We start from the raw sequence: 26,768 nt of genomic DNA on the forward strand, positions 1-26,768 counted from the left end.
TGCCCTTTCCTGGACCTGGAGCCCCACCCTTGAACCACTGAGTCTGGCTAGTCCTCAGCTCTATGGGGTGCTAGGCCAAGACCCTTTGCGTGGCTGCTGACCTCCATATTATCCGCACTAAGCCTTGAATGACTCACATGTCTCCCTGAATGTCCTGGTTCTCTTAGCAAGGTCCCTTTGCATAACCTCTTAGGGACGGGAGATCTAGAAAGGAGTTCAGACACCTTCCAGATGTCATCCCTATCAGCACCCAGGGCCCCCGAGTCCTTTTCTAGCTCAGCCTCCACGCTCCCACGTCCTTGCCCCATGTCTCAGCTCAGAGCAGGGAAGTGCCCTTAAGTGAGGGGTTCCCTTCTCCCTCACAGTCTGCACACTCTGCATCCCAGATGCAGGCCTAGCCCTGTAGGTTCTCAAGGTAAGAGAAGGAAGCTAATGGTTCCTTCAGCTTGGGAAAGTGAAAAGAGACCCACCCTACCCTAGGGACTTCCCTCACGGGGCACAACCAAAGCAGTTCTGTTCACCTAAACTACTCTCAGTAGGGGTAGAGACCCTTCAACATTTCCTACGGCATCTTCCTGTCTGCCCTACACACACACACACACACACACACACACACACACACACACACACACACCTATGAGGACGGTACCAGCTGAATCCCTGGATCCTGTGAACTCAGCCCAACACCTATCATAGGTTAGGCTGCTGTTAGAAAAGGGGTACCGTGGAGATGGTCCCTTTCATTGAGGTTAAATTTTAATGGGACTGTTTCAAAGCCATTTATTGGGAGTCCAGCAGTGTTCTGGGGACAGAAGTAGACCTCTGGGTCCTTTTTCTCCTGGGAATTCCAGGTCACTCTCCAAGGACCCCAACTACATCAGGAAGCTTTTCTACAGATGCCCTCCCCAGAACAGGAACACTGAGAATACAAGCACCCCGGAGCACCTCGTGGCCTCGAAGACAGCTCAGGGCCACACCCTGCCAAACCAGGGAGCCAACGCAGGCCCTGTTCGTGCAAATCTTCTGTGCTCAGACTATGCAGAAGTGACAGAGGGCGAAGGCAAACACCCGCACACACACACACCACACACACGCACAACGCGCACGCGCGCGTGCACACACACACACACGCGCGCGCACACACACACACACACACACACACACACACGCACGCACGCACGCACGCACGCACCGTTAACACTCTACATTGTCGGGGCCCAGTTTGAGTTGTAGGACATCCCCAGGTCCCCTCTAAGAGTCTTCCAATGCTGCCGCCAAGTACAGCTAGCCCTGCTGCCAACCCAGCACCACCAAGGTTCTGTGTTCCCCCCAAACCCGCCCTGGCGCTGGAAGGGGTTTCTGGCCAAAGGAGGCCCAGGCCCTTGCACACTGCACATCCCCTCCCTGCATGGGAAAGCCTTACATAACACAGCTCTCTGCACACACCCTAAGCATGCTGCCTTTCCAACCCCACAGCAGGATCTCGCCCCCCCCGCCTCCGCCCTCTCCGCTGGCTCACACCGCAAAAGTGGAGGGTTCCAGAGAGCGCAGTGAAGTCCTTCACCTACGCCCAGCGCTCTGGCCCCCACCGCCTACTCACTGCCCCTTTCCCCCTCCCTTTTGCCCCTCACCACTCCCCCCCCCCCCCGAATTCTGGTTTGAATTAGTCACCGGCTCCAACCACTACATTCCTCAGGCTGCTGGCGTCTAGCCAGGCGCTGGGGCGGGGGCCATCCCGCCCGGACGAGTTTGGGAGTGGGGTGGGGTGGGGAGAAAGCACCGCCTCTAGAAGGAGCAAGGGAGGTTCTGGGGACTGAGTCGCTTGCACAGCCCCCCTCCCCGCCCACTCCAGCGCAGGAATCTCCCTAATTATGTCCCCCACCCCCACTCCCACCCATCCCGCAGGGAGGCGCGCTGCAAACTTCCAGGCTCCGACGCCCTGGAGGAAGAAGGGAGTCTTCTGGATCTGGGAACACGGAGGGGCAAGACTAGGGCGGGGCGGCTGAAGGGGAGCTGCTGAAGGCGCCCCTAGGAGCCAGAAAGGGAGAGGCTGGTGGTACAGAGCAGGGTGGGGCTGAGGGGACTCCGGACGCGGAGTTCGGGGCGGAGGTGTGGAGAGCCGCGAAGGACAGCAGAGGGGGTACGCGGTGGAGGGGCGCCGGAGGGGCGGGAGAACTGCGACGGGGATCTCGGAAAACTTTTCCAGTAAACATGGAATAGGAACCCAGCAGCGCTCCGAGCCACCGCCCCAAAGTGAAGGGGTGGGACAGGGGCCACCAGGCCAGGAACGCTGCGCCCTGCAGAGCAGTTGGGACGACAGTCCGCCCACAGGAAAAACATAAAGCGCATCAAAGCACATATCGAAGCGATTTTCTAACTTAGCCCGACTTGTGCCCCAACTCCGGAGGAGAGAGCTCCACTCCCGAAGCGCGACGCGTCTCCTGCCTCGGCAGCCACAGGCGGCCGGGTTTGCTCTTAACTGTTGGAACCCTCGCAGTGACACTACCGCAAATGCACGTCGCCCGAGTCCCTCCCTCCCCTGGCCACCCATGCCCTAGCTCCAGACCGCACTACCCTGCGCTTCGCTTCCCCTACCTGCGGGCTCAGTCCCAGGACGCAGCCATAGTCGGCGTAGGGCCCGAGGTCGCAGTGCTGTGACTGCTGGCGACGGCGAGCCCCAGTCGGGGCGGGTCTGGCAGGGCGGACAGTGCAGTCCCCGCGGCAGAGCTGCTCCAAGTGGCCGGGCCCCCGCGCGCGGAGGCGGCTCTTGTAACTCGGGCGGGTCTGCCCCGAGCTGTGGGGAGAGGGCGGGGCCGGGCGGGGCCCGAGCAGGGCTGGGACCCGAGAGCGAGACCAACGCTGAAGCCACCCGGGAGTGGGCTGGTGAGGGGAGACTGGCGAGGGGGCTCAGGGACGAGGAGGCGTCGCCTATTCCCTTCCCCTATCCCATCTATTGCTCCTGTCCCGGGTCTGGATCTTCCCACCCCAGGTTGAGCAGTGTGTGCTTCCACCGGCAAGCAATTCCTGGAAGCACGCAAGTGCAGGGGCTCACCCTCACAGTTGGAATTCAGCGTCAGCCCCTTCTGCAGGAAGAGCCAAGCAGCTCAGATGATTCAGCCTCGACCTCCAGCCTCAACACAGACCTTTGAGCTTTCTCTCAAGCTTAGACACTTCAGTCCCAGGCCCTAGCCTCCTGTCTTGGTTCCCAAGCTTCTTGCAGCCGCACCCATTTCTCACCTTCAGACTTTCTCGAGGCCCTCTCATCTCCTTCTACAAAACATGCTGACTCTTAAGACTCAGCCCCCAACCCCTAGAAATGGGATCACCTATGCACCATATCACGGTGCTGTTCAGCCACTGCCGCGACCCCAGAGTCAGGCCTGCAGCCCCTGGACCAGTGAGTCACGAGGCTGCTTGCTCACCCTCTTCTGCAGACACTGTCCCCACGCTGTTTGGGGGTTTTGTTGTTTTGTTTGGAGGGCAGCAGTCTATGTAGCCCCGGCCGTCCTGGATCTGGCTAGACCCCGGTAGCCTCACAGCTTCGCCTGCCTCTGCCTCCCGGGATTAAAGGTGTGGGCCACCATGCCGCACTAACCTTGGGGAACCCAAGATGCAGCTTTTTCTTTGCCTCCTCAGTCTTTCTCCTACCCCGCGGCCCCTCCCCCACATCCCCATTTGCAAGTTGTTCAGCTCCCCAGTTTATGGCCATTTCCCACAGCCACTTCTAACTAGATGTGGATTTTATTAAATGCTTAATGACGGGGTTGCAGGGACCTTCTGGCTACATCCTCCCCACACACCTCCCTTTTTCTTCTTCCCCAAGAGTTCTACCCTCCCTGGCAAGTGGCTCCCCAACTGCCCACTCCAGTTTCCCTTCCTTTCCAAATGCCCCAAGAGACCTCAGGCTGGAGAACCGAGACCTTGGCCTGAGGTAGGAGCTCCTTCGCTCCAAGATCATGAGTGGGCTGGTGCTGAGACCAGCCCTGCCCTGTCCTCTGAAATGGCAAACATGTTTACAGGCTAAAAATATCAGGCAAGTCTCCTGCCAGCCCTGGGGGCTGTGTCCAGGTCCAGTTACCACACAGGGTACAGGCGGTGGGGGGGAGGGGACGCAACAGCAGGGAGTGACAGACGACAGACACATATAATGGACACGCCAAGGTGGAGAAACAAGGCAGAAATTCAGACAGGCATGGACATGTAAAGACAGGCAAGGCAGAGAATTGGCCACTAACATTCTCTCTCTCTCTCTCTCTCTCTCTCTCTCTCTCTCTCTCTCTCTCTCTCTCTCTCTCTCTCTCATCTAGTGACTCAACCCTACCAGACATCATCACGAGCACACTGTCTGTCATAGGCTCAACCTTTTAAAAAAAAAAAAAAAAAATCCACGCCTTTCCCAGCACTCACTAGGAGCTACATAGTAGTGAGTTCCAGGCCACCAGAGATAACACAGTAAGGATCAGGTCAAAACATAACTCAAAAAAAAAAAAAAAAAAAAAACTCAAGAGCCAGTCATTCTTGAATTTATTTATTTAGCGTGCATGCACATGTGGAGGTCAGAGGACAACCTGGAGTTGGTTCTCTCCTTCCACCACGTGGGTCCTGGGATCAAACAGGTCATCAGGCTTGGTGACAAGTGACTTAACAGGCTGAGTCATCTCCTAGGCTAGCCCTCAATCAATCGTGATTTATTTATTTATTTATTTTTTTTTTTTTTTTTTGGTTTTTTGAGACAGGGTTTCTCTGTGTAGCTTTGCGCCTTTCCTGGAACTCACTTGATAGCCCAGGCTGGCCTGGAACTCACAGAGATCCACCTGCCTCTGCCTCCCAAGTGCTGGGATTAAAAGCGTGTGCCACCACCACCCGGCTTAATCGTGATGTATTGAAACGGGTTTTACAATGTAGCCCAGGCTGGCCTGGAATTCACAATATAGGTTTGGTTGTCCTCATGTGTACAGCAACTCCAACTCAGCCTCTCAAATGTTCACCACACCAAGACATTTGATTTCACTCATTTTAAATCCGTATGCATACATTTATTGAACCAGGTATGATGGTGCATACCTCTAATCCCAGCACTCAAGAGGCAATAACTGGCAACTTCTGTGAGTTTGAGGCCAACCTGGGCTACATAGTGAGACCCTATCTACATATAAATAGCATTTATTTCTTAAACATAGACCAAGAATAAGATAAAGTACTCTGCAAACCAGGTAATCCTTGTTGACATTAAAAAAAAAAAAAAAAAAAAGCAATGCCTCCATAGTGATGAGGGGTATTTGTTAGGTCTTTGTTGTTTGTATGTGCTAGGAATCAAACCCAAGGCCTCTTACATGATAAAATGAACACTGTACGACTGAGCTGCATCCCAACCCTTGAGATTTAAGCAATACAGAGAAGTAGAACAATAAAAACTGAACTTCTGCCTAGTTTGGTGGTACACTCTGAGACTGTCTGGCCCCAACCCCTAGGAGTCAGAGTCATCTGTGACCTTGCCTACATAAAGGGTTCAAAGTCAGCCTAGGCTACATAATACCTTGTCTCAAAAAAACAAAAATTAAATTTCTCCCTTTTTCTCTACTCAGACACTCTCCCCAAAAGTCACCAGTTAATCGTTTACCAACAGATGTTTCACTTTGAAATGAATCTTCATTTGATTCCTTGGAAGAACAAGTTTCCTAATGTTCAAAAGGAAATTGATTCATTTATCCCAGGGCTTTCAGGAAGGTGGCTATGATGTGATGTAAGCCCAGAAACACTGGGTATCTGCAAGGAGCACTCCAGGTGGGGTGGCGTGGGGGAGGGGGAAGGAGGTTGGCACAGGAGAGAAAGAAGAAAAGGAAGGGATGTGAGCATCAGTCACCTCAACTGCGTCCATCCGTCCATCCGTCCTCAGTCCGTCCTCTCAGGAGAGCGAGCTTCCTGGGCTCTGAGCCAATGGTACTGCCCCACTGTTTGTTCTGGCCACCCTCTCGGTCAACAGGGAAGAAGGCAGGAGGGCAATGCTGGCTTTTGGAGCAGTTAGCAGAGCAGGGATCACTGTCCAGACACTTCACTCAGGGTTAAACATGCCAAGGTTACCTGGTCAGGGCCGAGTTCTGGGAACTGGCTCCTGTCCCATTCCAGGCCAAGAGAACAGAGAAGGGATAACCTCGACCCAGCTCCTTAAAGATCATGATAGTTCGATTAGAACCAGACCTGGGGTTTCCTAACTAGCCCGGAGGAAGGGGTTGTTTTCAAGTTTCCAGAACTGTGATGACAGTTCCATGACTGTAATCTGAACGCTCAGTGAGGTGAGACAGGAGGATCACTGAGCTGCAGGCCAGTTTGGACTATATAGTTCCAAGCCAGCCTGGGTTACAGTGAGACCTTGTCTCAAAAAAGCACACACACAAAAGTTTTCTGTGGAAATCCCACCCTAACAGCCATTGTGTGTGACTCTTTTTTTAAAACAAACATTTAATTGTTTTTTTTTTTTTTTAGATTTATTTATTATGTATACAGTGTTCTGCCTATATGTGTCCTTGCAGGCCAGAAGACAGCACCAGATTTCATTATCGGTGGTTGTGAGCCACCATGTGGTTGCTGGAAATTGAACTCGGGACCTCTGGAAGAGCAGTCAGTGCTCTTAACCACTGAGCCATCTCTCCAGCCCGTATGTGACTCTTTTCGCCCATCAGCTCACTGAGGCCTCACATACCCTGAGAGAGAGGTCCTTGATGAGGAAATGGTCTCAGAGGGGTTACTGAAATACCTACAGTCACAGAGCTGGCAAAGGAAAAATTAAAGTTCCCACTCACATTTACACTCCCAAAGACAGGGGATGTTCCTCCTCGTGTGCTGGGGGGGGGGAGGGGGGACTGGCAGACATGCAGCAATCACTCAGAAACAAGTTATTTACTGTGATGCTAGTGATCAAAGCCAGCGAGTGATCGATACTAGGCAAACACGCCACCACTAAGGTATATCCTCAGCCTTCAGTGACATGTTCAGGAGTGCTCTCCGGATAACTGGCTCTAAAATCCTTATTCTTTGTACAAGTGTCTTGCCTCTCTATCACATCTTTTCCAGACTGTCAACCCCCAGGGAACAATTGCCCTACTTGCAGATCTTTGCTGCAGCTGCACAAACATTATTGTCCATCCAACACTGGGCCAAGGACTTGTGTCAGTGAAGTAGACAAGAGGGAACTCAGCGGATGGAATCGCTGCCCTACAGCCACAGTCCAGAAGGAATGTCTCACAACCCCACCTTGTCTTCAGTTCCCTGCCAGTTCTGTTTTCTACCCTTTTATTCCGCTGTCCCACACCCAATGTCAGATGCATGTCTCTCTCTCTCTCTCTCTCTCTCTCTCTCTCTCTCTTCTCTCTCTCTCTCTCTCTCTCCTCTCTCTCTCTCTCTCACACACACACACACACACACACACCACGCTCACTTTTAAGAGTCTCCTCTGTTCTAACACTGAAAAGGAAACCCGTGTTTTCATCAAGCTTTCAGACTCCTGTCAACAGCAGCCTGGGTTTAGGTCAGCTGGAAGGTTGGCACTGTATCAGAGGTACCTACACCTCAGTCCTCCAGACTCACAGGCAAAGCTACATGAGCTCTAGGACTCATCACTGGGATAACCCAGCTTCCAGAAATGACGCTCCTACCCTGGGGGGTTTCCCTGAAATGAAGGAGTTATGAGTATGTGTGTGTGACAAACCTGTAGCTCCTAGGTTGCTAAGCAACATGCCTATGTTTTGTTCCTATTATGCCTGTTTCCATAGTAACCACAAAGGGAGCTCTGTGGATGGGCCCTCTGCCAGGGGATTCCCCTTCCCCTCCCTTCTTGCCACAGTCCCTTTTTCTGAAATCAGTACATTAAAGAAAAAAAAAAGCCAACAGCTTTTCAAGTGTGGTCCCAGAAAGGAAGCAAAAGTATGCTGTCGGTTTTCAGTCTCTTTAGAAACATAACACACACACACACACACACACACACACACACACACACACACACACACTGAAGGTCCCTTTGGATGGCACACTTAGACACAGAAAAATGACTGCCAACTCTTCTGAGGGCCATGGGGTTCTCCCAGAGCCTACCTCCACCCACCCAGCCCCAGGACTGGTGGACCCTGTTAAACAGGCCCTTCTCCATTCACTCTGAGCTCTTCCTAATCTATCGTCTTTTCCAGCCAACCAATTGGGTAGTTCTGGAAACTAAACATTTCCTAAGCAATTCTCAAACTCTGAACTCTTCCCTCTTAACCAAATTAAGATCGCTCTTCCCCCGGTCAGTGCAAATCTCAGCCTGTAACTAACCTCAAACTTCAAATAAGGACTTCCTGAATGCTCAAATACAGGGAAACCTTCCATGGCACTGGGTCCTAATGAAATCTTTAGGCCCAAGTGGAGTCCAAGTTAAAGTTGGTTAAGGATGATGGGGCTGACTCAGAGACAGAAGCCTGGAAGGAAGTGTTAGAAAGACTATCCCAGAGAAAGGAAAAGAGCTGAACAGAGGGAAGGGTGAGTACCCACACCAGCAACAGGCAAACTTCAGGCATGGGGATGCTGTGGGAGATCAGAGAAGAGAAAATCAAGGCAAAGCATGATTGCTCGGGAGAGGGGAGGGAAGGCGGGAGGCAGAACAGGCAGGCAGTGCTGTAAACAGGAGCAGAGGGAGGGGGTTGGAGTGATCAGAACTGTCCCAGCCTGCTGTCCTCCCCAAAGGGACAGGGAGGAACAGAGAGATTGGGGAATGCCAGCCTTGACTCTTCCCCGGAACTCAGCTTTCCAATTTCCTCTGCCTTCCTGGGAAAAGGAAGGCCAGCCCGGGTTTCCTCCCTCTTCTGTTCACACTTCCCCAAGCCCAGCTTAAGGAGATCAGGCCGAGGAGAGAAGGAAGGGCCTAGGCTGCCCAGAGCCTGAGTCACCGCATAGTTGAGGTTCCTGTCACTCAGTCTTGCCTCTGCTACACCCTGTGCCCTCTGCCCACTCCAGACTTATTGCTGTAGCTGACCCTGCCCTGGGGCTTGCTTCACTTCTAGGCTTCTTAGCACAGAGCATCGAGCTGCTGGAACCTTTAGAAGCCACCGCCTCTCTGTCCTCCAAAAGTTACATTCTGTGTCCACTGTAATTACCATCAGCTTCAGCGAAGTGTTCTCCTACTTAGGAGTAGAGGTGACTCAGATTCGGCTCTAAGAACTGAGACTGGGAAGTATGTGTGATAAGTCACTTCCCCTCTCTGGGCTCCAGTTCATTCACATGTGAAATAAAGGATGACTTGAGATGGTTTTTCTGACAGTCCCTGAGTGAGGTACATTCTGTAAGGCTGAGTCAAAGAAATGGATAGTTACTATTTGAAGAGTGGGATAAAAGGGGTGTGTTTACTAACCCCTGTCCTAACAGCAGAAATGAATGGGAATGGGTGGGACTGGGCGGGGCCAGGCAGAGGCACTGCCACCATAAGGCAGCCAACACCCTAGGTAACTGGGTGACTCAAGCACCACATGGTAAAGGACTATAGCTCTGCAGTGAGTCAGGGGAAATGAGGATCTCCCTGACTGGCTAGGGTCCCGCTAGAAAACTCTCCCTTGCGTCTACAAAGTTGTCCTCCCATCTCAATGCCCCACTTCCTGTGACGGAAGCCTTTCTGCCTCCCTTTCCTGTTCAGCTGCCCTCTACTCCTCCCACTTGACCAGGACAACCCTTCTCAGCCCTCAAAGCCGGTTCTCCTTAGCTCCACCAGCTCCCTCATGCCCTGCCATGCTCCCAACTACCATTAGCTCTGCCCATCTTCTTCACTGTCCACCCCCAGTCCTGGCAGAACCAGCCGGATAACTGCAAAAGGGCTGAGCCAGCTCCACGCTTTCACATGACAGCTGCTGCTGCTGCATGGGGATGGGACAGCTGGAAATAGAGGCACATTCCATGGGAGATCCTATCAGAAAATAGTGCCACAGTCTGGCCACCCAGCTCCTGATCTGTACAGTCAGGGGTGGGGATGTAGCTCAATTGGTAGAGAACTTTCTGAACATGCACAAAGCCATGGGTTCCCCAGCATTATATAATCCAGTCACAGTATCACACACCTGGGATCCTAGCACTAAGGTGAAGGGAGAATAGAACAAGGTCATTCCCTGCTGTATGAGTTCAAGGCTAGCCCAAGTTACCTAAGACCCTCTTTTCAAAAAAAAAAAAAAAAAAAAAATCTACAGGCTTCCTGTGAAAATCAGGGAAATAAAAGGGGGATTTGGACTACTGGAGGGGGACGCAGAAACTGAGATATCCAAATGAACCACTACTACAATACCCAAGGTATTTTTCCTCTTATAATTAAAGTGAATAGTAATACTCTACAGCCATCCCCTGGAGAAGGGTCTCTACCCAAGCCCAAGGCACTGAAGCACAGGACATCCCAGAATTTCACTGGAGTAAGAAACGGTCTACTCTGGGAGCCATGCCAGCCTGATTAGAGCACACAGACAGGAGCAGGTGGCAGCATCTCTAACTTTCAGGGGCATCAATATTTCAGCTGCACAGCATTAGGAAAGCAAACAGGGTGGGAACTCTTAATTATATCTAAACACAGAGGACCAGAACAAATGACGACGTTACACTATACTGTTAGTCTCCCACTGCAAGAGTCTGGGCAAGCTAGAGCCACCTACCACAATCCATCTGATATGTATGGAGGGACATTCTGAGTTCTGAGAAGTGCTGGTTGCCATGGAAACTTAATTTCAGAAATGCCTGGGTGGGGCACTCAAGGCACTTCATTCCTCTTCAACACTCGAGTATGCACCCCCCTCATCTTTCAAAGGGGGAAGTGGCACATTTGGGGCATGTGGGCAGCTGGTGGGATGGGTCCAACCCAGTGAGAAGCAGCTGTCCAGATCTGGCTCAGAGCAAGATATGAATTTTTAAAAAAAAGACAATCTAGGTCCATCTTGGAAGAACTTTAAAAAATTTTAATTGTAATAAGTGACTTGTGCAGAATTGCCAGCAAAGCTAAAATAGCTGCTTATGACCAGTATCTACTGGCTTATCTACAAACTAAGCCAAGGCTCTGCCTTCCCATTCACACTCCAGGCTCTGCAACGATTGTATCTGAGTCAACTGCAACTTTAGGCCTTGACCCCTCTTTTTTCAACCTCCCTCTGAGCTCTGAGTCTGCCCATTAAGTGGGGATACAATGGCCTCCTTCCCTCATTCCACTAGTTTTCCAAGATCCTATTGTGTTCTCAGGTGACCCATTCCCAACACCCTTCTGCCCTTGACCCCCAACTCTGCCAGCTTGTGTGCATAGTGCTGCCAACTCTAGACAGTGGCTGGTGGCATGGAGCCCCTGGCACACAAGGAAAACTACCTAGCACCCAGAAACATTCACAGGCTCACACTTGTATTGGTGGCTGATGGCAGAGGCAGACTAGGCTCTAACACAATACCTCCAGCCCAAGCTGAGATGGGGGAAGGCCAGGCTGGCACTGTGGTGACTCAGGCCTCCCCAGGGCAGGGCGGGACAGAACTAAGCCCAGATGTGCTCCCCGGCTGCACCCCCCCACACACTAGAAACTCCTGTTAACCCTTGCCAGGGGCCCATCCCAGCAGCCTTCCATACCCTCTCCTCAGCTGTGTGTACTGGTCTCCAGGTACAGGCTTTACCTAACAACCTGGCCACCCTGCACCCTGCACCCAACCACCAGAATCAAAAGCATGAAGCAGGACATGCAGATGAGTCACCCTTCCTGCAGAGAGGAGGGAGGATGAAGGTGAGGGTCCCTGCACACCTCCAGTCCAGACCAAGAAGGCTGCCAGGCAGCCTGCTGCCCAAACCCTGGCCCACCCCAAGGAAGCCCACCCTTCTACAGCCAGGCCTTCCTCCTAGGAAAAGGCCACCCCTGAAGAGGCACACAGGTGGCCTTCTTGCCTCAGCTGTTGGGAAGTTGAAGCGGACACAGAGTGAAGGCTGCACAAGAGGAGGGGTGGGGTGGGAAATGGAATTTAGGAGTCTGACAGGTTCAGTGAGGCCCCAGCAACAAAGACACAGACACACCCCACACCAGCATCCAGTACTGTGAGAACAGCCAGGAGGCCAAACTGCACAGGAGACAAGTTTGGATCCAACTCAAGATGAGCTGCCTGGGAGCAGCGTTGGAGCAAGAACCAACCCATCCTCAGCCATGCAGATTCCAAACCAGAGCTCTCACTAGCCACCCACTCTAACAAAACCCCAGCTGCAGGCCCCAACACCAGATCCGAAATAGTCCTGTTCCTGGTAAGGTTATCCTCATCCCTCCAAGATCCTTCTCCTATGCCCAGACTAAGGATGGATAAGAAAACCCAAACACAAAACCCTGTACCAGAGATGATCGAAGGCAACTTTCTGCACTTACTAGTCTCTGATCCCTTTGCTTTTTGACATAGGTTGTTAGGTAGTCCAGGCTAGCCTCTTCTTCCAGAAGGGTGGGTGACACCAAACCTGCCCTTCTGCCCTCTAATTACAAACAGTTTCACTATGTAGCACTGAGTGATCTGGCAATACTTGAAATGGCCTCAAACTTGCAACAGTTTTGCCTCTGCCTTCTGGATGCTGAGATTACAGGCATATGGCACCACATCGGATTTATGCAGTACAGGATTGACCACAGGGCACCACAGATACTAGGCGAGCACTCTCATACCACACTGAGGTATGGACCCAGCCTAGTTTCTGCTTTTTTTTTTTTTTTTTTTCCAAATTTATCAAGACAGGGTTTCTCTGTGTAGCTTTGCACCTTTCCTGGAACTCACTCTGTAGCCCAGGCAGGCCTCGAACTCAGAGATCCGACTGCCTCTGCCTCATAAGTGCTGGGATTAAAGGCATGCACCGCCGCCGCCACCACCCGGCTGTTTCTAATTTCTAATGTGAGCTATTAAAACTTAGGGAAACATCTGGATATGGTAGCTCATTCCTGTAACTCCAGCACTTGGAAAGCCGAAAGGATCACTGCTAGTCGAGGCTACAGTGAGACCCTATTTTAAAAAAAAAAAAAAATCCTTAAAATGTATTAAAATCAAGTTCAGAGTGGGGGGTTAACAGTAACTATTGGCCTCAGTAGAATATTAGGTAAAAATCACAATGACTTGGTTGGTATTCCATGCTTCAGAGTGACACCTACTGGATGTGACTCCTCAGTGTGTTTATCTGGAGTTCCTGTGAACCACCCCTGAACTTCCCCTATTAGAAAGCAGAGACACCAATCCCTGGGTGGTAGCACCCACCGACACGTTTAATTCTAAACTGGGGAGGCTGAGGCAGGGTCTTAAGTTTGAAGCCAGCCTGGACTACATAGCAAGAACTGTTTTAGAGACAAACCGGAAGCTAAAAGACGGCTCAGCAGTTAAGAGCGCTTTCTCTTCCAGATGACCTGAGTTTAGTTCCCAGAACCTACATTGGGCAACTCACAATTGCCTATAACTCCAGCTATGGGGGCTCAAACGCCCTCTTCTGGCCTTCTGGGGTACCTTCATATTCATGCAGTGTGTACACACACACACCTTTAAAACAAAGGATATGGGGCTGGAGAGATAGCTCAGCGATTAAGAGTACTGACTGCTCTTCCAGAGGTCCTGAGTTCAATACCCAGCAACCACATGGTGGCTCACAACCATCTGTAATGAGATCTGGCGCCCTCTTCTGGCCTGCAGCCATATATGCAGGCAGAATACTGTATACATAATGAATAAATTAAAAAAAAAAAAAGGGGGGGGATATGACCAGAGCTGATCCATAGCCAAGAAACAAGTGTCTATCCCAAATAGCTAGTCTTCTAGTATATTTGTAGCATTTAAACAGCAGGCCTGGATAGTGCCACCCACCCACTCATCCCACCCCGTGAGGAAATAAGCCTTTCCAACACTTGGCAACTGGGGAGCTAGTATGCTTAAGGCCCTGGGTTTGACCACAGTGCATGTGCACACCCACATCCAACAAAACGACCTACACCCTGAGCAGGTATTTTCTCACCATTATTTTCTGTAGAGCACTTAACTGCACTGGATATGTGTAGGTCCTATGAAAGCATCTGCACCATTTACATAAAGTGTCTGAGCATGAGGACTCAAGGACATGAGGTGACTCCAGGAACCCAATCCCTACAGATACAGAAGACAACAGCTATGACAAGAACCTCCTCTGCATACCGTGAGCCACTCCATGGCTCAGCGTCCTCAGCAGACACTCTCCCCAACACAATTCCTAAGGATCTGGTGTAACCGAGCCCCATGTCATCTCCCAGCTACAAGAGCATCAGTGTGGGGAAGCAGGGCAGGAAAGGCAAAACCGAGGCCAGGCCTCTACTCCTTCTCTTCTGAAAACTTCTGACTGCCACAGTGATGCCTCAGGCACAGGCAACAACTCTGAAGAAGCCACCACTCACAAAGGAGGCAGGACAGGACAGGGTTCAATGTTCAGTTTCCTTTAATGACCCCCATCTCCCTTGAAGGGTAGGTGCAGGCAGCTAGGTGACGGCAAGGCATGTTCACTTGAAGATCTTGCCTTGATTGACGGCTTTGCCCACATGCTGGAAGGCCCCCTCCCAGGCAAAGTACTCTCGAACCAGGGTCTTGGTCTCCTCACTACCAGGATCCAGTTTCCGCCATGTATATGACTCGTAGTCCACCTGCCAATCTGGACTCAGCTGGAGATTTAAAAAAAACAAAAAACAAAAAACAGTACAAAGGTATGTGGTTAGACACTGGACATGGCTCCACATCCCTGCAATTTCCAGCTCAGACATCAGATGCTAGGACTCACACAGATATGAACACACTTCCTATGTACAATCCAGAAGATTTCCCCATACCCACTGGCGAAGGCCCAAGACCCCCAGTTTCCTATACTCTTGCTCATTTGAAGAGACTACCCCCAGCACCTTCCTCACCGGAAAAGCAAGCTCTTGGCCTCGGAAGACCCAAACGCCAGAAATGGAGCTGCTGTTGTTGGTTCCAAAGAGGATGACACTAGCAAAGGCATTCTTCCTCAGTTTGTCCAATCGCTGGAACATTCCTGGAGGGAAAAAGGGAGACTATTCAGCCTCTGGAATCATGTCCCCACTACCTTGATCTCCCTGCTCCCAAACCCACTCCTCTTCTCACCGGTGATGAGGTTGCAACTCATAAAGGTCTGGGTGAGCTCTTCAGGGAAGCGGTACTCGGCATACCAGAGGGACCAGCCATCCTTATCAAAGTGCTCCCAAAAATATGGCAGCGCCACAGAGAGGGTGTCCTCATTGGAGTACTTACGCTTAAACTCATCCAACACAAAGGTACTAGAGAGAAGAGAAAACACAAGGAGGCCAATAAGGAGAAAGTCCTGCTGCGACTATAAAGTATCTCTGGGCCACTGGCATTTTCACTTGGTATTTACTGCTTTGAAGGAAGTGGTCCCTGTAATGTAGTGAAAGACACTAATAGCATTATAAGCGAAGAAAGCTAGAGGGGCAAGAACAAGAGCTAAGACATTTCTGGACCTGAGAGTGCTAGACATGCATGAGGAAGCCAGGACCCAGAGCATCCGCTGAGTCCAGCAAGGACGACACAGCTGGCTGCTGCCCCCAGGTGGTGACTAAAAGCAAGATAGTATGTGTTTCCCTCTCTAGCCCCTCCTGGACATTCCCCAGGAACTACAAGTCAGTGCTCAAGTCAAACTCACCTAGGTCTCCCTCCCAACCACAGACCTTCTCAGGTTACAGGCTGGAACCAGAATACAAGCAGAGGATAGCTACCTCAATCTTTATGCCCATTTCCTCTAGTCCCTGGTGGCACATGCTTTTAATCCCAGCACTTGGGAGGCAGAGGCAGGTGGATCTCTGTGAGTTCAAGGCCAGCCTGGTCTACAGAGTGAGTTCCAGGACAAGCTCCAAAGCTACACAGAGAAACCCTGTCTCAAAAAAAAAAAACCAAAAGAAAAAGTTACCAAAGTAACCTGATACTCAAGAGTCAGATATCCAGATGCCAAGAAAGCTAGCACAGGCACAGGAGGTATTATTTCCCCCATGGCTCAGGTTCCTTTTTTTTTTTTCCTTTCCAATTATAAATGTTTCTCAACCATCTTTAACTCCAGTTCCAGGGGATCTGATACCCTCTTCTGACCGCCTCAGGCCTTAGGCGAACACATGGTGCAGACAAACATGCAGGCAAACACTCCTACACATAAAATAACTTCTATAGAAACTTTGAAAAATAATAAATGGCCAGGCAGTGGTGGCCCACGCCTGTAATCCCAGCACTTAGAAGGCAGAGGCAGGAGAGGAGGATCTGAGTTCAAGGCCAGCCTGGTCTCAGAATAAATTCCAGGACTGCCAGGACTACAAAGAGAAACCCTGTCTCAAATACACACTCAAACACACACACCAGCAAGGCATAAATATTACTTCAAGTACTTTCAGTGCTTGAGAGGTAGAGGCAGGAGGATCAGTAGTCCAAGGTCATCCTCAGACATAACAAGCTCCAAGGCCAGCCTGAGCTACACAAGACCCTGTCAAAAGCTACAGTCTAAGTATCACATTATTTCTGCTCAATCCTTACAATACCTAAATTACACTGCTACCTTTCTTTCATTTTACAGATGAGGTTAAATGATGAGTCTGGTCCAAGGTTATACTGTAGCAAAGCCAGAAATCTGCCCTTTAACCACAGGTCCAGATTGGTCTCCAAATGTCCACCAGACAACCCTTATGAGGGGCCTGAAAACCTCAAAACTTCCCCTTCTAGCCAAAAGGTAGGACTGAAGACTTTTTCACACTCCATCTGTTTTTTGCCCAAATAATAAACATCAGCTTTGGTCTGCATCTGTAATCTCAGCATAGGAATATAACAAGATCCTGCATCAAAAAGCTAGGACTGGCGGTCCAGCTAGGTGGTACAGCAAATGCCTAAGCATGGGTGAAGCCCCAAATTCAATACCCAGTACCCTCAAATGTATGTGGGTATATATGTATATACAAAACAATAAACATACGCTCCTGAAACTCATCCAGCTGGAGATCTTAAAGGGACCAGAATGAAACCTTGAACAAATGAAAGTTAAGCCACTGACTTCAATTTTATGACATCAAAAAGCCTAAGGGGCCTTAATCCCAGCATTTAGGGAGCTGGCAGATCTGAGTTTGAGGCCAGTCTGGTCTACAGAGTCAAGGCTACAAAGAAACCATCTCAAAAAACCAAAAAAGGCTGAGGATGTGGGACATGGTGAGACACTCCTTTAATCCCAGCACTCAGGAGGCAGAAAGCAAGTCGATCTCTCTGTGAGTTCCAGGACAGCCAGAGCTGCCCTAAGAGAAGCGAGATGTGGTGGCTCGTGTCAGCAATCCAGCATTTGGGACTGAGACAAGGGAGGACCAGGAGTAGTTAAGGTCACTCTTAGCTACAGAGAATCTGTCTAAAAAACAGAACCAGCCACCAACCAACAGCAAATAATACAGTCCCGAGGGAAAATACTTTTGGCATCCCAGAAGGGCATCAATGGTAACACAACAAATAGACATTAAATTAACATCCTCAAAGGTACATAAGGGCCAGCAGGAAGGCTCAGCAGGGAAGGCTCAGCGGGTAAAGGTGCTTGCTCCCTTGCTCCGTGAGCCGGTGAGGTGACTTGATTCCCAAGACCCACATAGTAGAAAAAGAACTGACTCTATCCACATCAGTGCACTCTCTATGGCTGGCAAGAGCAGGCCCAACTCACACAAAATAAATTAATTTTAAAAATACTTTTAAAGCCGGGCGGTGGTGGCGCACGCCTTTAATCCCAGCACTCGGGAGGCAGAGCCAGGCGGATCTCTGTGAGTTCGAGGCCAGCCTGGGCTACCAAGTGAGCTCCAGGAAAGGCGCAAAGCTACACAGAGAAACCCTGTCTCGAAAAACCAAAAAAAAAAAAAAAAAAAAAAAAAAACTTTTAAAGAGAAAAGGCAGAAGAAGCAAAGCTTTTCAAGTATTTGTCTGTTACTTGATTTATTTCCTGTCCATAATACAGACCTACCACATTTAAGTGTCTATAGTACAACAGAATATATAATAGGTTTTTAATACAAAATCTTGCTCGTTAGATCTATACTAGTGCAAGGCTGGAGTCAATCACTTGATTCAGACTTGATGCGTTGTTCTGTGAGCAGGGTTGTCTTAAATGAACCGAATCCAGCCCCAGCACCTTCCAATCCTCGACACACACACACACACAAGCAGCTAGAGCTGAAGTTTTCTTGGTCTCATACAAAAACAAAAAAAACGAACCTAGAAATTAAGGCTCTTAGCTAGAAATCCCTGCCCGTTAGTGTCCATGCCTGCCATGTACAACTCTCCAGCCACCACCCACAGCTGTCCCCAGAGTGCTTCCACATGCTGGCTCACAGGGTAATCACGTTAAAACATCACAAAATGCAGGTAGGTCAAAACTGAACCTGGATGGCTCTTCTCAGTCAACTTGACTGGGTTTATCACCTGGGAGACCACTTCTGGACATGCCTAGGGATGTTTCCAAGGAAATCTAACAGACTGGATGACACAGTCTCACTGAGCAATACTACCCTAAGGACTGGGGTCACAGGCTGAATAAAAAGGGACAGTGAGTCACAACGTTTATCTGTCTCTGTTCCCTGACTACCAATAAAATGACATTCCTGGTTGCCATCAAATCATGAAACAAAACAATTCTTCCTCCCTTCAACTGCTTTTCCCCAGTGGTCCCAGCAAGGAGAAAACTAGTATGACGCCTCAGCAGACCAGCAAAGTGCAAAGAAAATGGTTTGGGGAAGGGCAGAGAATGTGGTGAGAAAAGTAAAGATGCTAGACTTTGGGGACACTCCCATAATGCTAGTACTTGGGGCACAAGGGGAGGAGGTCCTGTAAATTCAAGGCAGCTTTGTCTGCACAGAATGGCCCTGCTTGAAAACAATACAAACCCAAAGAAGACAGGCATGGTGGCATACACCATACTTGGGAGGCACAGGCAAGCCCATCAGACTGCCTTTGAGACACAGTGAGACCCTATCTCAAAAAAAAAAAAAAAAAAAAAGCAAACCTCTGCTTTTGTCCATCTGTTAGAGAATTCTAGCAGACTGGGAACACGGCTCAGCAGGGAAACTGCCTGCTATGCAAGCATGAGGAACTTAATTCAGATCCCTAGCACTTGCACTTTTAAAAGCTGCACATGGTGGCTAGCATTTGTACCCCAGGGCGAGGATAGAGGGCTAGAGGTATCTTCAGGGTGAGAAGCCAGGTGAGCAAAAACGTCAAGCTCCAGGTTTAGTGGGAGATTTCAAAAGGGAAAAAAAAAAAAAAAAAGGTGCGGAGCCAAACAGGAAGACATCTGTTGACCTCTAGCCTTTACACATGCACACCCAGGGGCACAAAGTCATACATCTCAAATAAAAGGGATTTCAGGCATGGTAGTGCACCCCAGAATTCAGGAGGCAGAGGCAGGTGACCTCTGTGATTTTGAGACCAGTTTGGTCTATGCAAAGAGTTCCAGGTCAACCAGGGCTACATATCGATACTCTGTCTTAGAAAAAGAAAAGCAGAAGGAAGCCAGGCAGTGGTGGTGTATACCATTAATCCCAGCACTGGGGAGGCGGAGGCAGAGGCAGGCAGATCTCTGTGTTCAAGACCAGCCTAGTCTACAGAGTGAGTTCCAGGACAGCCAGAGCTGCAGAGAAATCCTGTCTCGAAAAACCATAAACAACAAAAACAAACAAACAAACAAACAAAACACAGGACTTCCATATTGGTGATATCCCAGGTGGAGGCAGGAAGATCAGTCAGAAATTCAAGGGCATCCTCTGCCACACAGCCTCCTCATAAGCCAGCCTGAACTACAATGAGACCTGACTATGCTTACATCCACACTTACATCCACCAGTATTTACACAAACAACCTAAAATTGCAGCCCCAGATATGTCAGAGGAACAAAGGTTAAGAACGCCTTCCAACATGCTTACCTCTTGGGCAGATGAGCGAAGGGGTCCTTGGCCTTGGGCTCAGCAGCCAGTGCCTGCTCACACTCATCCATCTCCTCCTCAGGAGCTGGGGCAGCAGCCTTTTTTTCCTCTTTCCGCTCAGCCTGAGGGGGCTTCTGTTTCTCTTCTCGTGAGCCCTTTTCTTTCCTTGGAGTATCTTTTTTAGGCTGGCTCTCTGCAAACTTCTTAGCTGGTAAAGGAAAGAAGAAAGTAAATATTCTGCCTCTTTCCATTTTCTTCGAAATCAGGCAGCAAGCAGGGAAAAATGCTGGTGAGGCACAACCATTTGGTTGTCCAAACAAGCCTCAAGGAACAAACACACATTATCACACACACTGCATTCCAATATGTCAGCTACTATTTGGTACCCTATGTTCTGTGGGTCACCAAAAGTCAAAGGTTATACAAATCAAGGGCTTGACAGGAACAAACTGGACCCTGACCCTGATCACATGCTGTCTCTTCAGACTTACCATCAAACTGGGCCATCTTCTCACACAGCTTCACTTCCCCCAAGACTGCCCTGAACTGGGGCTGGTTAATGCAGGTGAGGAACCATCGGTTGGTATTGGGGAAGGCCTGGCGAAAAGAAGGCTCTAAGACCTGCCAGGATGAAAGGACAGAAACAGTCAACACTGGAAAGGCTGTGAACAGATTTCAGACCAGAACATAAGACCCTTACCTCTGTCTCCACTTTCCTCCCCATCCCTACAGAGCAGAACCTTAAATTACTACATCTCCTCAAGGACTTCTTTTTTAAAGGGTGCATTTTTTTTAAATGTGTATGAATATTTTGCCTACATGTATCTGTGTACCACCTATGTGCAGTGTTCCTTGAGGCCAGAAAACAGCATCAGATTCCCTGAACTGGAGTTACAGTTGATTGTGAGCCATCATATGGGTGCTGGGAACTAAACCCCAGTCCTCTGGCAGAGTAGCCAGTGCCCTTAACCATTGAGCTATCTCTCCAGTCTCCTTTTTTTGTTTTTTAGTCAGTTTTATTGCATAACCCAAGTGGGCTTCCACAACATGATCCTCCTGCCTCAGTGCTGGAATGCTGGGATTATAAGTGCTTCTTTCTCTTCTGCTTTTACAGTTCAATCTAGGAGGATGATTGTTGCTATTCCTTCATATGCTATTATTCTATATAATACTGACTGTTTTGCTCTTGTACACAAGCATTTCATGTCTATTCTTAATCTTTTAAATTCCATGTCAATGAAATTTTCTTAAGTTAGATCAACAAAAGTCTGTAACAGAGCCTATCTAAGAGTACAAGGCGAGTGACGTAGTGACGGAGCTCAGTGGTACGTGTAACCCAGTATGCACAGGTACTAAGTTCCAACCTAGCATCCAAGGGGGTGAACGGGGGTGGTTACTAGACTTACTTTGCTAAATAAGCTGACCCCCAAATAAAGACCCTTCATGTGTGAAGCTGGGAATGAGACCTAGAGCATCCCAGGTACACATGTCACCACCCCACTCCAGCTCCACACGGCAACCACAACCTACACTGACGACACAACCAAACCCAAGAGACCAGAGTGTACACAGCACAACCCCAGCCCGGAACACAGTCCTGACTCCTCAGAGAAAAGTTCATATCCTCTTTAAAAAGTTAAGACTGATTTCATTTTTATGTGTATGAGTGTTTTCCTTCCGTTTATATCTGTGCACCATGTGCATGCCTGATGCCCACTGAAACCAGAAGGTATTGGATTCTTCTTGAGCTGGAGTCAGTTATAAGCTGCTGTGTGTACTGGGAATTGAACCTGCATCCTCAGCAGAGAGCTCTTAACTTCTGAGCCATCTCTTCAGCCCTTTAGGTTATTGGTTTTATTTTTTAAACAATGTTGTACTCCAGACCCATTCTGGTCCAGAACTGCAGTACAGTGGGAACCAAAGCTCCTACTGTGTTCCAGACCATCTGCCTCACAGGGCGAGTTTGTAATGCTTCCATGTCCACAGCACACAGCTCGTAAGTGCTCAAGTATTACTTGAACCCAAGTACTTCAGAACTGGCAGTTCTTGACTTCTGTGATCTGATCTGTCTCTATGACAAGATTCAGCTCTCCCCCCCTCCTATTTTGGCAAACTTGAAAATGACAGGGGCTGGAGAGAGGGGTCAACAGTTAAGAACACTTGCTCCCGAGTACTACTCCCAGCACCAACATAGTGCCTTACATCTGTAACTCCACTTCTAGGAGATGTGATCCCTCTTCTGGCTTCTGTGAGCACTAGCAATGCATGTGGTACACAGATATGCCTGCAGGTACCCATAGACATAAAAATAAAAAATAAAAATTAAGAATTTCTTTTTTTTAAAATAATTTATTTACTTGTATTTTGTGTACATTGGTGTTTTGCCCACATGAATATCTGTGTGAGGGTGCCAGATCCCCTGGAATAAGAGTTACAGACAGTTATGAGCTGCCATGTGGGTACTGGGAATTGAACCCAGGTCCTCTGGAAGAGTAGCCAGTGCTCTTAACCGCTGAGCCATCCCTCTAGCCCCAAAACTAAGAATTTCTTAAGACAGTAGTATGGGGCTGTTCTCCCAGGGGACCCAGGTTCGATTGCCAGCACCCACATGGCATCTCACAACTGTAACTCCAGTTCCAGAGGATCTGGTACCCTCACAGACATACATGCAGATAAAGCACCAATGCACATAAATAATAAATCAAAGTAAATAAATTAATTAAATTAAAAAATGGTTGTTCTAGATTATCCTGGTTTGATTCCCAGCACCCACATGGTAGCTCACAACTCCTTGGGACCTGCACAAATACATACATACATACATGCAAATACACAAATGAAAAAATTTTCTAAATGTTTTAAGAAACATAGTAACCCAAATAGTGATTACTATCACCTTGAATTTATCACAGATAAATAAAGTAAAATAAAATAAAGAACCGTGAGAATTCTTAGACCCCTCTATCTGTACCAGTGAATAATGAAGCCAAGATGGGGACTTGGATCTGCCTCCAAAAGCCCTTGATGCTGCAGTAACCATCCTTGCCTCTTACTCATCTTTAATTTTTGCTTTTTATTTTTGATGTCACTATATAGCCCAGGTTGGCCTCAGAGTGATCTTCCTGCCTCAGTACCTCAAGCAGTGAGATTACAAGTGTAAGTCACCGCACCCAGACTTACCCATCTTTAAATTAAACCCAGATTCCCAAGAAACAAAGAACATCACCTAAAATGAAACAGCCACAGTACTCAATCCTGGGATTCCTACAGCCATTAACAAGTCTGAGTCCTAAGCAGAACCCAGGGTACCTATCAAATGGCTTCTTTACAAACCTTACCTGTTTGTAAAGCCACAGAAGGGTGCAGACAACTGTGATATCAGCCAGCGTCACTCGCTCACCCACCAAGAAAGTCCTTGTCTTCAGATGAGTGTCCAGCAGCCCCAGGATCCGCCTCACCTCCTCTTTTGCATTTTCGGTGGCCTGTTGTTTTGAATGCTCAAGTTCAGTGGGTACCAAGTCCCATTCCTTGTGGCCCCACCACCAACTAACAGAACTAAAGAGCCATTTAATCAGCACTGGCTCAACTCCTACCCTCTATCATTAGAATCTAGGACCACTTGGAATTTATTAGAAATAAAGCACTCATGTTAAATTTCTTCATGATCAACATGACTATTTCCCACTGCACTGATGGTAATCACTACTTTGCACTGCCACACATCCCTGGCATCTTTTCCCCCGTCTATTTATTTCCTATTCCCAAAATGCAGGAGGAGCTGACCCCATCTCTGTCCCTGGCTTCTCCCCAAGTTCCAAAGCATACCTGTTTGTTGTGGTGCATGATGCCTAAGGTGGGGAACACCCAGGTGCTGGCTGGAGGAACAATGTCACTGTCAGCAAAGCTCACCCACTGCACCACCTGAGCTGCTGCCTCTGGAGTACTTCCCCGCAGGTCCTCGTTGCTTACTGCAAAAGCAGAACATAAAGCTTAGAACTTACACATCATGCCAAAATCAACCCAGGTCTCAAAGATTCCACCTTGCCCACAGCAATCACTCCCAGCCACCTCTACAGCCTCATCCCCAGAACCTCTCGATCCTGTATCCCCACAAATTACCGTAATAGGCGATGGCATTGCTCTCAAACACACAGAATCCGTCATCACCCTCAAATGCTGGAACCTGGGGCAAAGCAAAGACAAGACATACGTTCTCAGGGATGAACTGTTCCAAACAAGAATGTTGGGACAACCCTTGCTATGCAAAGTCGACGTTATCTGAAACTCAGAAATGAAAAACATTCAGTAACTCTTACAATCTGCATTCAGTATCTGGACTAAGAATTCAAACATGGCTAAAGTGTGAAATTTAGGCGCCATACCCTTTATCCCTGCATTCTCTGAGTCTGAAACCAGGCAGGCTTAGTGAGACCCTACCTCAAAATAAATAATATATTCAGGTATGGATGTCATCAGATGGTCTAAATCTAAAACTCCACTACCCAAAGCATTAGGTACACCCACATTCGGCATTTGCCCCCCCTCCACACTCAGCTTGATATTTAGCTCTACTCAAGCCCTTTGGGATAAGTATCCAACTCACAAGAAACTTAATATATGTGTACAGATAACACTTGGCCAAAATACATTTCAGCCCACAAAGCAGGTCTGTAACTGACAGTCCCTGAACAGCTCCGATTTCCCTCCAGAACTATACGTACCTCCAACCGTTTTCCTTTATAAACAGGATCTTACTAGACTACATAAGCTGCCCTCACACAATCCTCCTGCCTCATCTCCAGAATGCTGGGACTACCAAGAACCTTCAAAATGATTTTTTTTTTTCCTTTCAGGTGCCTGGACAGTCAAACTTGGGGCCTTTCATCCCTGGCCCCATGAAATTTTTTTAAATTCACTTCAATGCTAAAGAACATAGCATGGAGGCCATCTCCAGAATAACAGGATTCTAGGGCTCCTTGGGGTCTCCGCTTCCCTACTCACCTTGCCAGCTGGGAATTTTCTGAGAAATTCAGGGGTGCGGTTGGTTTGGCCAAAGTGGAAGTGGGGTGGTGCGGAGAGCACGCGGACCTGAGCCCCACTGTACTGAGCAGCAATGAGAGCCTTGAAGGCTCTCCAGTTTTCAGGATATGTGTACAGGGTCTATGAGAGAAAGGGCGGAGAATGGACATGAGTGAAAGAATCCTAAAGATACTCCCCACACTTCCACGCAAGTCCAATGTGTTCGAATAATTTTTAGTCCTCCTGGTGAACCAAATTAACTGAGTATGCCCTATGTAATCGGAGTCCTCTGAAATACCAAGAACAGAACTACATACCAGCTGCTAAATAAAGCCTGCCGACAGATGTGACCTCCCTTAAGGACATCTCTAGCAGCATTCTTCCCTCCCAAACTTCCCGGTCCCCCAGACTCCCATCTGCCCAAATACACACACACCCATGCCTCCCAGAGTCCTTATTTCATTCATTCGTGGTGACCCAGCGTATGAGTAGAGCCACGCTGGTAACGCTTCAAAAGTACACACGTCCACCCATAGATTTCCAAGTTCCCCTCAGAAGAGCCACGTTGATTTCTAATGGCATGCTCTGCTCATCGACTCCTCTTCCTAAAAGCGAGGCGCACTCACATCTCTCTGGCCCCGTCCTGCAGCGTTTGCTTCCCAGCTGTGTCCCTATTACAACCTCACCAGAGAGGTACAAACGGTCTGACCTCACTGTTCGCCGATTCCTCTGGCTCCCAAACCTCCCCGAAAGACAACTCTGAGTGTGCCAGTCGCCTCTGCCCACAAAGACCCTCTCCGTTTCCACTGTGCCCGCTGCTGACCCACAAAACGGTCGCAAAAGTTCCACCAGTCTGCCCAGGCGCCACACCTTAACACGGCAGTGCAGCTGAGCCACTTTTTAAAGACCTGGGCGGTGGAGACCCGTCACCTCCTTTCTCCTCCACCCCAGAACACTCCACCGCTGGCCTCCGAGCCCCAGCCTCAGTTCCCCTCCAGGCCCTAGGAACCCTGCTCTCCGGCGGTACGGCCTGCCGACCCCAGATCGGCTCTCCGTTTGGGTCTGGAACTCTCCCGGCGCCGACCGACCCGATTCAGTCAAAGGATGGCGGCGGATGGGGTGACCTGGATCACCGGCGCCGGCAAACTTACCCCAGCCGCCATGGTGATTCCGCAGAGAAAGGGGGTGGGGCTGTCGGTGCTGCCGCAAAGTAAGCCGCCAGGGAGACGAGGGAGGGAGGAAGGGGACAGCGTGCGGAAACAGCGGCCGGAAAGCGAGGACGGCATAAAAGGCATACGCACGACAGTTCCGTCTCCAGCCGCGCTGAGTTGGAAAGAGCAAGGGGTGGGGCCCACGGCCTGGAGCGCGCAGAGCTGGCGCCTGCGTAGTAAGGCTCTGCACAGGCCCGCCCCGGCCGCGCGGCCGACCAATCGGGAGCCTAATAGGAGGCAGAGCTCACCGAGGGCGGGAAGAGTGTGAGAACCCGGCGGAAGCACCGCCCCTCGGCCGCTCGTAGCTGAATCCTACTGTTTCGAACTACAACGGCAAGGAAGGGGGGCCAGTTTACGAAATTCCTTTTGTTCCTTTTCGGGTTTTTCTATTAAGGGATATGTCTGTCCAGCCGGGGCCCATGGCCGAAAACATCTGGAAGTAGGTCTGCTCTGATTAAACAATCTTGCTGTTAACTTCTACAACAAAGGGGCCCGGACCAATTTGCCATGTCACCTGCACCTCTCAGGCCGGGCTGCGCCCCAGAGGATCGGGTAAGGCAGGCCAGATCTGATACAATA

General features: G+C 49.4%; 2 protein-coding genes across 2 annotated transcripts in view; both read right to left on the reverse strand.

Annotated features, from left to right (window-relative positions):
- Ahnak (AHNAK nucleoprotein) overlaps nt 1-2,760 on the reverse strand; it is a 30,319-nt gene extending 27,559 nt beyond the window's left edge. Inside the window, 1 exon segment of the mRNA XM_028857949.2 lies at nt 2,596-2,760. The gene's annotated coding sequence lies outside the window, so the exon portion shown is untranslated.
- An 11,668-nt stretch (nt 2,761-14,428) lies between these two features.
- Nucleotides 14,429-26,308, reverse strand: Eef1g (eukaryotic translation elongation factor 1 gamma). Its single transcript, XM_028857939.1, has 10 exons — nt 26,130-26,308; nt 24,961-25,119; nt 24,079-24,142; nt 23,785-23,927; nt 23,298-23,441; nt 20,451-20,580; nt 19,960-20,167; nt 15,124-15,296; nt 14,910-15,034; nt 14,429-14,666 (listed from the first exon to the last, which is right to left on the reverse strand). Exons 1-10 carry the CDS (start codon nt 26,271-26,273, stop codon nt 14,508-14,510), a joined length of 1,449 nt encoding a protein of 482 aa, XP_028713772.1. The 5' UTR covers nt 26,274-26,308; the 3' UTR covers nt 14,429-14,507.
- Nucleotides 26,309-26,768: the final 460 nt, after the last annotated feature.

The sequence above is a fragment of the Peromyscus leucopus genome, chromosome 1 (genome assembly GCF_004664715.2).
Source record: "Peromyscus leucopus breed LL Stock chromosome 1, UCI_PerLeu_2.1, whole genome shotgun sequence".
In the NCBI taxonomy this organism is placed as follows: Eukaryota; Metazoa; Chordata; class Mammalia; order Rodentia; family Cricetidae; genus Peromyscus; species Peromyscus leucopus.

Coding starts and splice junctions, on each gene's coding strand:
- Eef1g (XM_028857939.1), bottom strand. CDS start 26,273: ATGCCTTTTATGCCGTCCTCGCTTTCCGGCCGCTGTTTCCGCACGCTG. Junction 23,928..24,078: donor CAATGCCATCGCCTATTACG/GTAATTTGTGGG, acceptor CTGCTTTTGCAG/TAAGCAACGAGGACCTGCGG. Junction 20,581..23,297: donor TTCTGTGGCTTTACAAACAG/GTAAGGTTTGTA, acceptor TCATCCTGGCAG/GTCTTAGAGCCTTCTTTTCG.